This window comes from Taudactylus pleione, unplaced genomic scaffold, assembly GCF_031769625.1.
Source record: "Taudactylus pleione unplaced genomic scaffold, aTauple2 ptg000503l, whole genome shotgun sequence".
In the NCBI taxonomy this organism is placed as follows: Eukaryota; Metazoa; Chordata; class Amphibia; order Anura; family Myobatrachidae; genus Taudactylus; species Taudactylus pleione.
This window is the reverse complement of record NW_028284905.1, coordinates 791,076-804,537: the sequence shown is the minus strand read 5'-3', so window position 1 is coordinate 804,537 and position 13,462 is coordinate 791,076. Positions and strand designations below refer to the sequence as shown.

At 46.7% G+C, this 13,462-nt stretch overlaps 1 protein-coding gene across 2 annotated transcripts in view; it reads left to right on the top strand.

The window, feature by feature from the left end:
* Positions 1–13,462, top strand: part of IDH1 (isocitrate dehydrogenase (NADP(+)) 1) — a 37,586-nt gene that overhangs the window by 9,843 nt on the left and 14,281 nt on the right. For both annotated transcript variants that reach the window (XM_088450029.1, XM_088450028.1), the window contains exons 2-3: positions 7,843–7,965; positions 10,855–11,146. In XM_088450029.1, the coding sequence (XP_088306155.1) occupies positions 7,843–7,965; positions 10,855–11,146 (415 nt within the window). The remainder of the gene's footprint in view (positions 1–7,842; positions 7,966–10,854; positions 11,147–13,462) is intronic.

The window sequence follows — 13,462 nt, the reverse complement described above, 5'->3', positions numbered from 1 at the left end:
TCTTAATCCTAACGCCCGAATGCCTAAGGAGGTAAGTCCGGGGTACCCTTAGCGTTATCCGTTGGGGGTGGGTGGTAGGTTTAGGAAACGTAGTGGGGTTAGTGGTGGGTTTTGGAGGGGGAGGTTAGGCACCCCAATGGGGAGGCGGGTTAGGATTAGGCACTGGGGGAGTGTTAGGTTTAGGCACTAACTGGGAGAGTTAGTGTGCGGGGTGGGGAGGGTTAGGGTTTGGCTACAAAAAGGGAGGGTTAGGGGGTAAGGGGGAGGGTAAGTATACTTACCCTGCCCTGTCTGGATACTAACCATCGGGATGCCGCTGTCAGTATTGTGACAGGAGGCATCCCGTCAGCCAGCATTACATACCCATTCCTATGTAATAGCCCTGATAGTTGCAGGCTCTGGCAAAATTCTGGGAAGTATGGCCGCATTATTGAAGCAGCAATCCTATGAATGGTAACTCCAGCATGGTGCCTTTTAAATATTGACGCCTTAAAATTATGGCACAACTCGCTGGAATCTCTGTGCCTTACCCACTGCTCCATGATGCATTCCAGTGCCTTATCCACTGCTCCATGATGCATTCCTGTGCCTTACCCACTGCTCCATGATGCATCTCGATCCAGTGCCTTATCCTCTGCCCCATGACACATGTCGGTGCCTTATCCACAGCCCCATGCCGCGTCTCTGTGCCTCATGCACTATCCCATGACACATGTCTGTGCCACACGCACTGCCCCATGTCGTGTCTCGGTGCCTCACGCACTGCCTCATGCCGCGTCTCGGTGCCTCACGCACTGCCTCATGCCGCGTCTCGGTGCCTCACGCACTGCCTCATGCCGCGTCTCGGTGCCTCACGCGCTGCCTCATGCCGCGTCTCGGTGCCTCACGCACTGCCTCATGCCGCGTCTCGGTGCCTCACGCACTGCCTCATGCCGCGTCTCGGTGCCTCACGCACTGCCCCATGCTCAGTCTCGGTGCCTCATGCACTGCCCCATGCTGCATCTCTGTGCCTCATGCGCTGCCCTGTCTTTGTGCCTCACACGCTGCCCCGTGCCATGTATCGGTCTCTCACCCACTGCCTGTGCCGCATCTCAGTACCTTACCCACTGCCCCATACTGCGTCTTTGTACCTCACGCACTGCCCCGTCCCGTGTCTGGAGCCTCACCCTTTTCCCCATGCCACGTCTCGGTACCCATGGCCTCGTCTCCTTACAAATTGAGATGGATTACCCTGTTCCCTGCTGCTTGTTGGCATCGCACGCCCCGAGGAGGCTGAGCTGGTGGAGGTCTGGGCAATGCAAAGTACCACTATTTGGCAGCGGCACATCATGCTGAATTGGTCCCCCTCCCCTTAAAGTGCCATATGAAGCTTCTGGTGGATGCATTATGGGACGTGCTTAGGAACATCTGTCAGACAAGTGGGTTTCATTTCAGCTGGGCCTGTTTAAGAAGGTACTAGACAGCCATTGTACGCCCTGAGTGATAGGTCAGCTGTATACAGAGCTATGCGGGGTTGGGGCACGCCCTAATTTGGGCTCTTCCAAACTTTCTTAGAGTTCATGTCCCTTAAAGGCCCAGAATAGTCCCCCGAAGGTGATGTATACATCTGTTGGGTAAACTCTGCCTTTAGCTATTAGAGGAGTCCCGCTGATGTCACCTACACTATATTATTACTTATATGAGCCCTGTGAGACTTATAGCTACTTGTCTATAGGTCTGTGACAGCAAGAACAGTGCATTTTTATAAGTAATTAGAGCCCAGTTCAGACACACATGTTTTTAGATGCTAATTACAGCACCACAAAGGAAATGAATTTGCAGCCTGTGCTATTTGCTGCCAGAACAGTTTCTGCAGTTTATTCCACATGAAATTTGTATTTCTTTATATCATGTGATCTTTGATCTCTGTGCATTACTGGTTAACCTGTATAGATCAATAGATTAAGGTTCAGTCCCCTCACCAGATAGCTTCTGACATGTGATTTAAATGAAGAAAAGATAGAAGTAATCTTGAAAAAAATGGAGTAATACAAACGAATGCTAAAATGGTGAAAATTACATAAAAATCATACAACCTTCTATGGGGGAGAATCAGTTAGCAGCGACCTTCCGTGGAGACTTTGCACACTCATACTACGTGGGTTATCCAGCAGGAAAATCTTGCAAAGTGTTACAAATAGCAACCGAATGTTATTTTATCATTCGGTTGCTATTTGTAATATTATTAAACTGTGCAGTTTTTAGTGTGTTATTCTGATCTTTTGACACTGATTATTTGCTCTTTTATACATTATAGGAACACTTCACTCCAGGACCCACCTGTCTGTATATATTTATGATCCGTTCATTTCAATTACAGTACGTAATTATTGATACTGTCTGCCCACTATATCAGAGTATTAACACCCCAGGACGAGTATAATAACATCTAAATTATTCCATAAATAAAAAGCAATTCAATACCTAACTTGCAATAGTGAACATTTTTTTTGTTTGTTTGTTTTTTTACTATAGGTCAGAGGTTCCCAAATGCTGTCCTCAAGGCAACCAAACAGGCTTTAGGTTCAGGTTTTAGAGAGATCCATGGTCAAGCACAGGTGGTTAAATCAAATTGACTGAGGCACTAATTATGTCACCTGTGGTCAAGCATGGATATCCTTAATACCTGGACTGTTAGGGTGCCTTGAGGACCAAGGGCCTGACTTGCTATTCTGTTTATATGCAAGCAAATGCAGTTGCTAATATCAGAGGTGATATGTAAATGTTTGCAATCGCAGCCTGACATCAGGACGCCCAGTTCCCCTTACTCACATCTGTATATTAGGCCAACATCGAGAAACATTCGGTAACATCGGACCAATACGCACTGGAACACTATATCGTCCGATATATCGCTTAGTGTGTCACCAGCTTAAGTGAGTTGTTTTTTTTTTGTTTAAGGACCAATTGAAACTTTGACATGCGCTCCACCATTATGGATTCTGAATATCAGGGGATGCTGTACCCAGATTATAGATTAATTGTACAGAATACTCTACACCGACTGCATACGTTGTATTGCACAGTTCTAGAAATATAAAGTGGAAACCATCTGTTTACTTGAAAAACATAGATATTGCTGTAGATGCTACACTGTTACACTTCGTTACATCAGTAGTCATACAGTACCATTTAACCATAGGTAAACCTCTGTACATTGTAGTTGTATAGAAGGTCATACACTTGTATGGTATTTTTGTACTTAAAAGTCAATGCTATTTTCTTAATCAGTTGCACATTTACCCTCTGCATATAGATTGTGTGGGAATTACATTTATCTTATCTAAACCTTGGTGTTCTCATCCTAGGACACTGTATTGTCAGCATTCTTGTGTAATAGTATGTACAGAGGATTACATGCTAATACACAGTCTTCTGCTAAGCCGGCCACGCGCTGGAGCTGATTCAGGGGTGGAGGTACATGCGGGTGCCTCTCTGCGACTGTACGCAAATGCCGCTACAAAGCCCCTTCCTCTGTGTACATCTGTGTGCATGAATGTGCAAGGACTGAGCCGCCCGCTATGAGCGTCTGCAGATGCCGTAATGCCGCCTGGTGCGTCTGCAGATGCCGTAATGCCGCCTGGTGCGTCTGCAGATGCCGTAATACCGCCTGGTGCGCCTGCAGAGGCTGTAATGCCGCCATGGCGCATCAGTATAAGCTGTAATACCGCCTGGCATGTCTGTAGATACCGTAAACCGCCTGGTGCATCAGTATACGCTGTAATACTGCCCGGTGTGTCCGCAGATGCTGTAATACAGACTGGTGCGATTTTAGACGTCACCATTGAAATTTGCACCAGCCCTATGGCAGGTGCAGATTTTCTGTCTGTGTACGGCCTCCAGAGTGAACAATTGAGCGTCTGAATAGGCAAAACTTCAGCGACACTCCCATAGCACGGCCAGAAGACGGACCATCTCTGTCTGTCTGTTTAGTCACCACTCTACATCGCCCAGCACATTCCCAGGACATTTCTCATTCAGCGTGTCTCAGTTGTAACGGCGCCTTTGTGCGTGCACTCTGTATAACAGCGCCTTTGTGCGTGCGCTCTGTATAACGGCACCTTTGTGTGGCCAGTTTTTAGGCATTTTCACGCAATAGCAAAAACATCACTCAACTCCGGGAACATCAGCATTTGTGACTCTGTATCAGGCCCCGGCTGTACCATCAGCATTGAGTGTGACTCTGTATCAGGCCCCCGCTGTACCATCAGCATTGAGTGTGACTCTGTACCAAGCCCCCGCTGTACCATCAGCATTTGTGACTCTGTATCAGGCCCCCGCTGTACTATCAGCATTGAGTGTGACTCTGTATCAGGCCCCCACTGTACCATCAGCATTGAGTGTGACTCTGTATCAGACCCTGGCTGTACCATCAGCATTGAGTGTGAATCTGTATCCGGCCCCCTCTGTACCATCAGCATTGAGTGTGACTCTGTACCAGGCCCCCGCTGTAGCATTGAGTGTGACTCTGTATCCGGCCCCCGCTGTACCATCAGCATTGAGTGTGACTGTATCCGGCCCCCGCTGTACCATCAGCATTTGTGACTCTATGAGGCCCCCGCTGTACCATCAGCATTGAGTGTGACTCTGTATCAGGCCCCCGCTGTACCATCAGCATTGAGTGTGACTCTGTATCAGGCCCCCGCTGTACCATCAGCATTAAGTGTGAATCTGTATCCGGCCCCCTCTGTACCATCAGCATTGAGTGTGACTCTGTACCAGGCCCCCGCTGTACCTTCAGCATTGAGTGTGACTCTGTATCAGGCCCCCGCTGTACCATCAGCATTGAGTGTGACTCTGTATCAGGCCCCCGCTGTACCATCAGCATTGAGTGTGAATCTGTATCCGGCCCCCTCTGTACCATCAGCATTGAGTGTGACTCTGTACCAGGCCCCCGCTGTACCTTCAGCATTGAGTGTGACTCTGTATCAGGCCCCCGCTGTACCATCAGCATTGAGTGTGACTCTGTATCAGGCCCCCGCTGTACCATCAGCATTGAGTGTGACTCTGTATCAGGCCCCCGCTGTACCATCAGCCGATGGGAGGTTATGGCTGCCAGGTAGTTTGAGCAATTTCCATTCACAGACGGAATTTGACTGAACGACGGCCGGGGGGATCAGGTTTGAAAATCAAACTGAACGATCCAGAGCCTTTTTCAGCCCCTTTCAGGCTGTGCACGATCATCGTTTAGTACCATATACCCAGAGCAATAGTCCTTCAAGCCAGTCCTTTAGGTGTCTGGTTTACAGGATTACCGTGCAGTGCATGACCGGCTTAGGACATCAGAAAGGCCTTTTATTGTTGGGTTCCATGAAAAGGGACCAAATGCTGGTCAGGTAATTACTCTGGAGTCGTGAACGTTGGGTATAAATGATGTCGGTCTCAGGATTTTGCATGGTCTTCTTCAAGTGTTAATAGAAGACTTCAGTGGTGCTGAGTGATGGGTTATGTATAAAATACAAATGAAACCCCCCCTTGTGACCCCCATCCCCCCTTTACTTTCACTTACCTCCGCTTCTCCAGTGATGTTCTCCCTCCGGGCTTCGGTCAGCTGCTCTCCCATCCTGCACTATGACCCGGTTAGCTGTTTAATGCAGCAGCTGACCAGGGTCACAGTGCAGGAGCAGAGAAACCAGCTGACTGGAGGGAGGACATCACCGGAGCCCCGATTTTCGTTCCCTGGACAGAGGTAAGTTTTGTTTTTGTTTTTTTAGCAGTGATCAGCGTGTGGTCTGTTTAGACCACACAGCTGATCACAGGGTGTGAGGAGCCGGCTGTGATCGCTTCCTCCCCTGCTCCCGGGTGAGGTGACAGCCTGTCACTGACACATCCCCCTAACTGGGAGACAGGAGCTCCGATCACAGCACAGCCCAGCCATTATCATCTCTCTCCTCTCAACTTAATGATGCAGAGGGGAGAGATGATTATGGTCGAACAAACTGTGCTAGGGGGGGGCGATCGCTCCAATCGCCCCCCCCCCCCCCCCCCTGGATCCGCAACTGTATCTATCTAATATCCAGAAACTTCATAAATTAATTTAGACACATTTTAAAATTTAGGTGGTTGTTGTTATTATATTTTTGCCTTTAGAAGAGTTCTCAGTATTTATCTCCCTTGTGTTGGGTACAGGATTGAATTTATCAGCATACATTTTTTGCCTATGCCGCGTTCAAACCTACCATTATATGGTATGATTCCATAGCTAACCATTTCATGTTGGATAGGTTGAATGACTTACAGCTGCTTACTAACAGCACTGGTAAGTTACCTGACGCATTTCGGGGGCTGCATGTGGGGTCCTTTAGTCTTTCAAAGGGCCCCACATTACCAGTGCTTTCAGTAATAAAAAAGTTATGTAAAGGAGACTTGAAGTTCTGATCCTTAGGGCTGCTTACTGTCCATCACCGGCTTATAGACTTCTGTACACATGGTACTAATTCAAGTGCATAGTGTCCCTGGTAGGGGTTAGCAGGTGTGCACAGGTGTACTGTATGTAGGCATGGCACCGTTCTGGGGAGGGGAATGCAGGTAGGATAGTGTCCATGGGATGGGTTAGCAAGGTGTACTGTATGTAGGCATGGCACTGTTCTGGTGAGGGGAATGCAGGTAGGATAGTGTCCATGGGAGGGGTTAGCAGGTGTGCACAGGTGTACTGTATGTAGGCATGGCACTGTTCTGGGGAGGGGAATGCAGGTAGGATAGTATCCGATTAGCAGGTGTGCACAGGTGTACTGTATGTAGGCATAGCACTGTTCTGGGGAGGGGAATGCAGGTAGGATAGTATCCGATTAGCAGGTGTGCACAGGTGTACTGTATGTAGGCATAGCACTGTTCTGGGGAGGGGAATGCAGGTAGGATAGTATCCGATTAGCAGGTGTGCACAGGTGTACTGTATGTAGGCATAGCACTGTTCTGGGGAGGGGAATGCAGGTAGGATAGTGTACATGGGAGGGATTAGCAGGTGTGCACAGGTGTACTGTATGTAGGCATAGCACCGTTCTGGGGAGGGGAATGCAGGTAGGATAGTGTCCATGGGATGGATTAGCAGGTGTGCACAGGTGTACTGTATGTAGGCATAGCACCGTTCTGAGGAGGGGAATGTAGGTAGGATAGTGTCCCTGGGATGGGATAGCAGGTGTTCACAGGTGTACTGTATGTAGGCATAGCACTGTTCTGGGGAGGGGAATGTAGGTAGGATAGTGTACATGGGAGGGATTAGCAGGTGTGCACAGGTGTACTGTATGTAGGCATAGCACCGTTCTGGGGAGGGGAATGCAGGTAGGATAGTGTCCATGGGATGGATTAGCAGGTGTGCACAGGTGTACTGTATGTAGGCATAGCACTGTTCTGAGGAGGGGAATGCAGGTAGGATAGTGTCCCTGGGATGGGATAGCAGGTGTTCACAGGTGTACTGTATGTAGGCATAGCACTGTTCTGGGGAGGGGAATGCAGGTAGGATAGTGTCCATGGGAGGGGTTAGCAGGTGTGCACAGGTGTACTGTATGTAGGCATAGCACTGTTCTGGGGAGGGGAATGCAGGTAGGATAGTGTCCCTGGGATGGGATAGCAGGTGTGCACAGGTGTACTGTATGTAGGCATAGCACTGTTCTGGGGAGGGGAATGCAGGTAGGATAGTGTCCCTGGGAGGGGTTAGCAGGTGTGCACAGGTGTACTGTATGTAGACATGGCACTGTTCTGGGGGAGGGGAATGCAGGTAGAATAGATATTAGGTGATCATTTCCGTTATCAGAATAACCAGCTCACATTTGTGTCCTTTTGTTCTTTTATTTCCACTATATCCAGGATGTCGAAGAAAATAGCAGGTGGCTCCGTGGTGGAGATGCAGGGGGATGAGATGACCCGAGTTATTTGGGAACTGATTAAAGAGAAGCTCATCCTGCCTTACGTAGAGCTGGATCTGCACAGGTAACTTAGTCAGAGTGTAATTACACAGCATATACCAGGTAATAGTGCTAAAACATGCTAGTCTGGACACACAGACACACACACACATACACACACACACTTACTTCAGGGCAACTGCACAAAAAGGAATTGTTTTAGCTGCATATAGATGGTCACATCGCTGTGATCTAACATAGGGACGATATCCCGCGTGTGAGTATTTGTAGCGCGACGCACTTATTTGCAGATATGGGGAATGTTTTATCCTTTGCAGAACATTCCGAAAGCTGCAGAAGTAAACTCATTTTGCTGCTGTTGGTTGATTATTCCCCAATACACAGAAATAATCGCTCACCTAAAACACGCTAAGAGCCCGATTTCAGGGGTGAGCGCAGAAGCACACGCTGCTGCGTCTATTGGTGATCACCAATTGGCGGCTTCATGTAAATGCAGCTACAAACCCCCCCCCCCCTCCCCCTTGTGTGCGGCCGAATGAGTAAGGTCTGAGACGCCCACTTTCAGCATCCATATGCGCAGTAATACCGATTGGTGGGTTCTTAGACGCCAGCATCGGTCGCACCATCGAAACTTGCACCCGCCGTATGGCTTGTGCGGTGTCTCTCTCTGATCACGGCCTCCTGTGTCTGTGTGCGCAGCTGCTTGCACTGACACGCCCTCCACACTACCATAAGACGCCCATTAAACGGACCATTTGTGCGCGTGTTTCTGTCTATCAGTTATTTTTATTATTTACCTTGCTTTGTACTGACACGCTCATCACATTCAGGGTTTTCTATTGAGAACACTGAAATAATCAGTACGGCAATTGGCGTTTTAAAACAAAATCGCAATTTTCTGGTGATTTATCCTTGATTACGTACAAAGGTTTAAGACTCACAAGAGAAACGCAGATTTGACAAGTTCCCCCTTAAGAGGGGTATTCAATTAGGTGCGAAAAGTCCCGCTGACGAGGTTTTCGCTGTCCTCGCTGGATTTGAATGCGGAAAAGTATCGCTGTCGTCAGCGCTTATCCTCTGTATTCAATTCTAAATCGGCGAAAACGGGACCCGGCGAAACGCAAACAAGCGAAAAGTACTGGCAGATTTGGGGAAATCAGCCTGACACCCCCCAAAAGATGCACTGACATTGGCGATCACTATAGATACCCCCGAATAGAACCGCTGAAGGTATTTGGGATACTTTAATGGTCTCAATAAGTGATATTTTGCGTCTTTGCATAAGTGAAGAATAGCATTTAGATGGGTGCTAGTATATTTTAATGTTGCTAAAGTAAAGTTTTAAAAATCGTGAAAAATCCACCTGACACAAGCACCTGCAATCAAAAAAACACCTGGGGCATACTTGGGGGACCGCCTGGAGTCTATTTTGCTAGTTTTTAAGTTTGTCCCCCAACTTTGGACTTTTTCGCCCCCAAAACGAAAGTACTTTTTTAGGGTGTTCTAAAGACTTTTTTTAAAACTTTTTTTTTTTATGCAGTTTACCTTAGGGGGACTGTCCCAAGGCTGCAGGAGGGTTCCCGCAGCTTTGCACCCCAAAGCCCCAATTCTGCACTTTTTTTCCGCCTGCTTTCATAGGCGAATCTTTTCAGCTGGATACTATGCGCAGACTTTTCGCACCGGCGAATAGTCTTTGGAATTGTATACGGGGAAAAGTTTTCGCCTGGCGAAAACTTTTCACAGAAATGCGCTTATCGCACCCAATTGAATATGTCCCTAAGTCTTAAACATTCCGAAGAACAGATCGTGGGCACATAAGCTCATGTTTATTGTAAGGAGACTTTACTCACCTTTACTATACGTTGTGTAACATTGGCCTTTGCTCTGCTCTGAGCTGACATGTAACCTGCTCTGTTTGGCAAGCAGAGACTTGGAACAAATTAAGGAACCGGCTTTTCTACTAGATGAATTGCATTATCATCAGACAGCTTGTTATCTTGGATATAGGGAAAAGTTCACCAGTCATAGGCTATACACACTGACCATGGGTTATAGTTGTTTGTTCATCTTTTGATAGCTGGGAAATTGTGTAGATCTAACATATGCTATACAGGCGGTTTGCAGACAATCACTACGGAAAGCCCTAAATAGGTATATAAAAGATTTATAGCTGCAGTGCGTGTGTATGTGTCAGTAGTATAAACACTTAAGCTGCATACACACACACACAACGATTTTGTTACCAACGATTTTTATGAACGATTTTCTGTCAGATTATCTTTCAGATTATCTGTCAGATTTTTTTAAAGTGTAATGAACGATTTTTATGAACTACAAACGATTTTTGCATATTCCCTTAATGAAAATCGTTCAGTTGACAAGTCTGACTGAACTACAAACGTGAACGCGCATGAATGATAATCGTTCATCATTTGACTCAGAAAGTGAACGATTTTTCAAACGATTATCGTTAAACGATATCGTTTAACGATTATCGGTCAAAAAATCGTTGTGTGTGTATGCAGCTTTAGAGCTTGATTTAGTGCGGATCGCAATAGAGATTACGCACGCAGTCCCACTGCGAAGATATGCTAATGTCTGTGATCACTAATGCTGTGCTGCGACAGCAAAGGACGCCCACCCTACACACATCCGTAATACTTAGCGAATCTTCCAAACCATCAGTAACATCTAGTACCATCGCAGCCTCACACACACTTACACAGGCTCTGACCTTACTCCGGTATTGTCAACCCCAACGCACACTGTGAAAGCCCAGGCTGCGTAAGCCTGTATATATATATATATATATATATATATATATATATATATATATATATATATATATATATATATGACTCAATAGCGGTAGCATATGAGCAACTGTCCGTGTAAATACTTTGGTGCATTTGTATTGACATACCGCTCCCTATTTTTATTTTATTTTTTATAGCTATGATCTTGGTATGGAGAACCGTGATCTGACTGAAGATAAGGTCACCGTCGAAGCTGCTGAAGCCATTAAAAAATATAACGTTGGCATCAAATGCGCCACTATTACACCCGATGAGGTCAGGGTGGAGGAGTTCAAGTTGAAGCAGATGTGGAAGTCGCCTAACGGAACCATAAGGAACATTCTTGGTGGAACGGTATTCAGAGAGGCCATCATCTGCAAGAACATCCCCCGGCTTGTCTCTGGCTGGGTCAAGCCCATCATCATTGGCCGTCATGCCTACGGGGATCAGGTGAGGGTCTGCAAGGTTTGGTACAGTGAGGAGTTTAATCTGGTGACAGAAGTGTTAGAAATATGATCCAGTGACCATACAGCATGTAATGTGCAACGTTCCCGTATGTAGCCGTGGTTGCCCAATTGTCACTTTGAGGACACATCTGTAGAACGATTTAATATATGGATTCCTTTATACACTTACCTCTTTTCCCCCATGTGGCGCGAGAAGCCTTGCGCTATACCAGTGCTGCGTACTTTTTCCATCATTCCCTCAATCTTACATCTTATCAGAGATTTACATAAATTCGATATTTACAGAAGTCTCCGATGTTTGCAGGTGGGCAGTAGACTCCCTGCACATGTGCAGATCTGTACCTCAATTTTGCGTCTAAGGCCCGTATTCAAGTAGAGGCGAAAAGTCGGAAAAGGTTCGCCTGGCCAACTTCCTGCCTCCTTCGCCTGTTTCAGAGGCGGAAATTTACACGTGCGTCCCCGGCTTTTCTCTCTATTCAATTCCTAAACCGGCGCAAACGGAAAGCGGCGAATGCGGAACAGGCGGAAAGTGCTGTCAGAATTAGGGAAATCAGTCTGTACCCCCCAAATAAAGATACATTGACATAGGGAATCAATGTAGATGTGTTCTAATCGCCCTAATAAAAGTGTTTGGGGTACTTAAGTTGTTTAAATTGCTCCTTATTAGTGTCTTTACAAAAGTGGTGAAGAATGGCATAAAGCCGTATTTTTTGGTGAAGATAAGTAGTGCAGTCAAATTTGGGGTACATGAAAATGGGTGCTAGCATGTTTAAATGTTTCTAAAGTGAACTAAACGTCAAAAATGCACCTAGTACATGCACCTGCAATCCCCAAAACACCTGACCCAACCTTGCAGCCCCCCAAGAAGTCTATTTTGCTATTTTTTATACTTGTCCCCCCACTTTTTACTTTTTTGCCCCAAAAATGAAAGTACTTTTTTGGGGTGTTCTTAGGGTTTTTTTTGGCTGATTTGTCCTTTGGGGGGGGGGGGGCTGTCCCACGGGTTCTGAGTCGTTTCTCCACGTTTGCACCCCAAAATAATGATTTTGCACTTTTTATCACCAGCTATTCATAGGAGACACTTTTCCGCCTATTACATCGCATTGAGTTTCCGCTTAGGCGAAATCGTCCTGGAATTGAATATGGAGATACTTTGAAAACAGGCGGAAAGTCCGAATCCGCGGAAGCTTATCGCCAAACGGCACTTTTCGCCTCTAATTGAATCCGGCCCTAAGTTTGTAAATAGTGTACATGGTGCATAGGATTAGCGTTTTGCTGCTGCTAAATAAGAAAGTCTGTTTTTAATCTGCCGGCTACATATTTCTATAGGTTTTTGCAACTCAGAGATGCCCTAAATGCCCAATTTCAGGATGTTCCTCCTTCTATTTCCAATTCTCCAGTAAAGGAATTTGTGTTATCCTTAGGTCCTCGGAAGTCAGTGTCAATTGTATATTCTTGTATGAGGTCATCGCATCATGGGGATGGTTTAACCAAACTCATTCAGAGTCGGTCAAAGCGGCCGCACGGTCGTACGCCACCGATGTTCGCTATACTGCGCATGCGTAAAGTTCGCAATGCGTGTGTGCAAACTAGCCGCTACGATCAGAAATTTCTCTCTCCTTGAACACAGCCAGGTCGGTAGTTTGAGTGACAGATTGAGGCGTTTGTGGGTGGTAACAGGGGAAGATGTTTGAAAGCGGGGGAGTGGAGATCCGAACGCAGGTGTGCCTCATTATGCGAACGGCGTTTTGTGGGAGTGCATACGGTTTATGGGAGTGCATAATTAACAAAGTAGCGTCATGGCACATGTGACATGGGAGGATTTTACACTGACTTGATCGTAGTGCTTAAGAGAGGGTATGGTCAACCTTAAGCTCTACGAACAGCTCCGATGGTTCCCGATGGTCTCGATTAATCCTTATATGCCCGGAGATGACGTGCAATGCGTACGAGAAGGGGGCATATTTTTTTGAATTCCGGCCGCTTCCTCCCCTTGGTCAGCCAGCTACCGATCCGAACTTAGGGACGCAACTTGCGAGGGAATCATTTGCATATCCGACCCCTTTTCCCGTACGCCCGTGTGGCCGCTTCGACCGACTCTGAATGAGGTCCTGGGAATCTTGGGTCTGTGTTTTCAGCGATGAGGAGGGGGAATCAGCTTTAGGGTTTCCATGCAAGGCTACTGTGTCTATATGTTATCAGCAGATACAATTATTTATTTTACATAGAAAATATTTAACCCCTGTGAGATTGGTACGTTTTGGAGGTAGACCGTCTGATCTCTGTACTAAATGTGGTA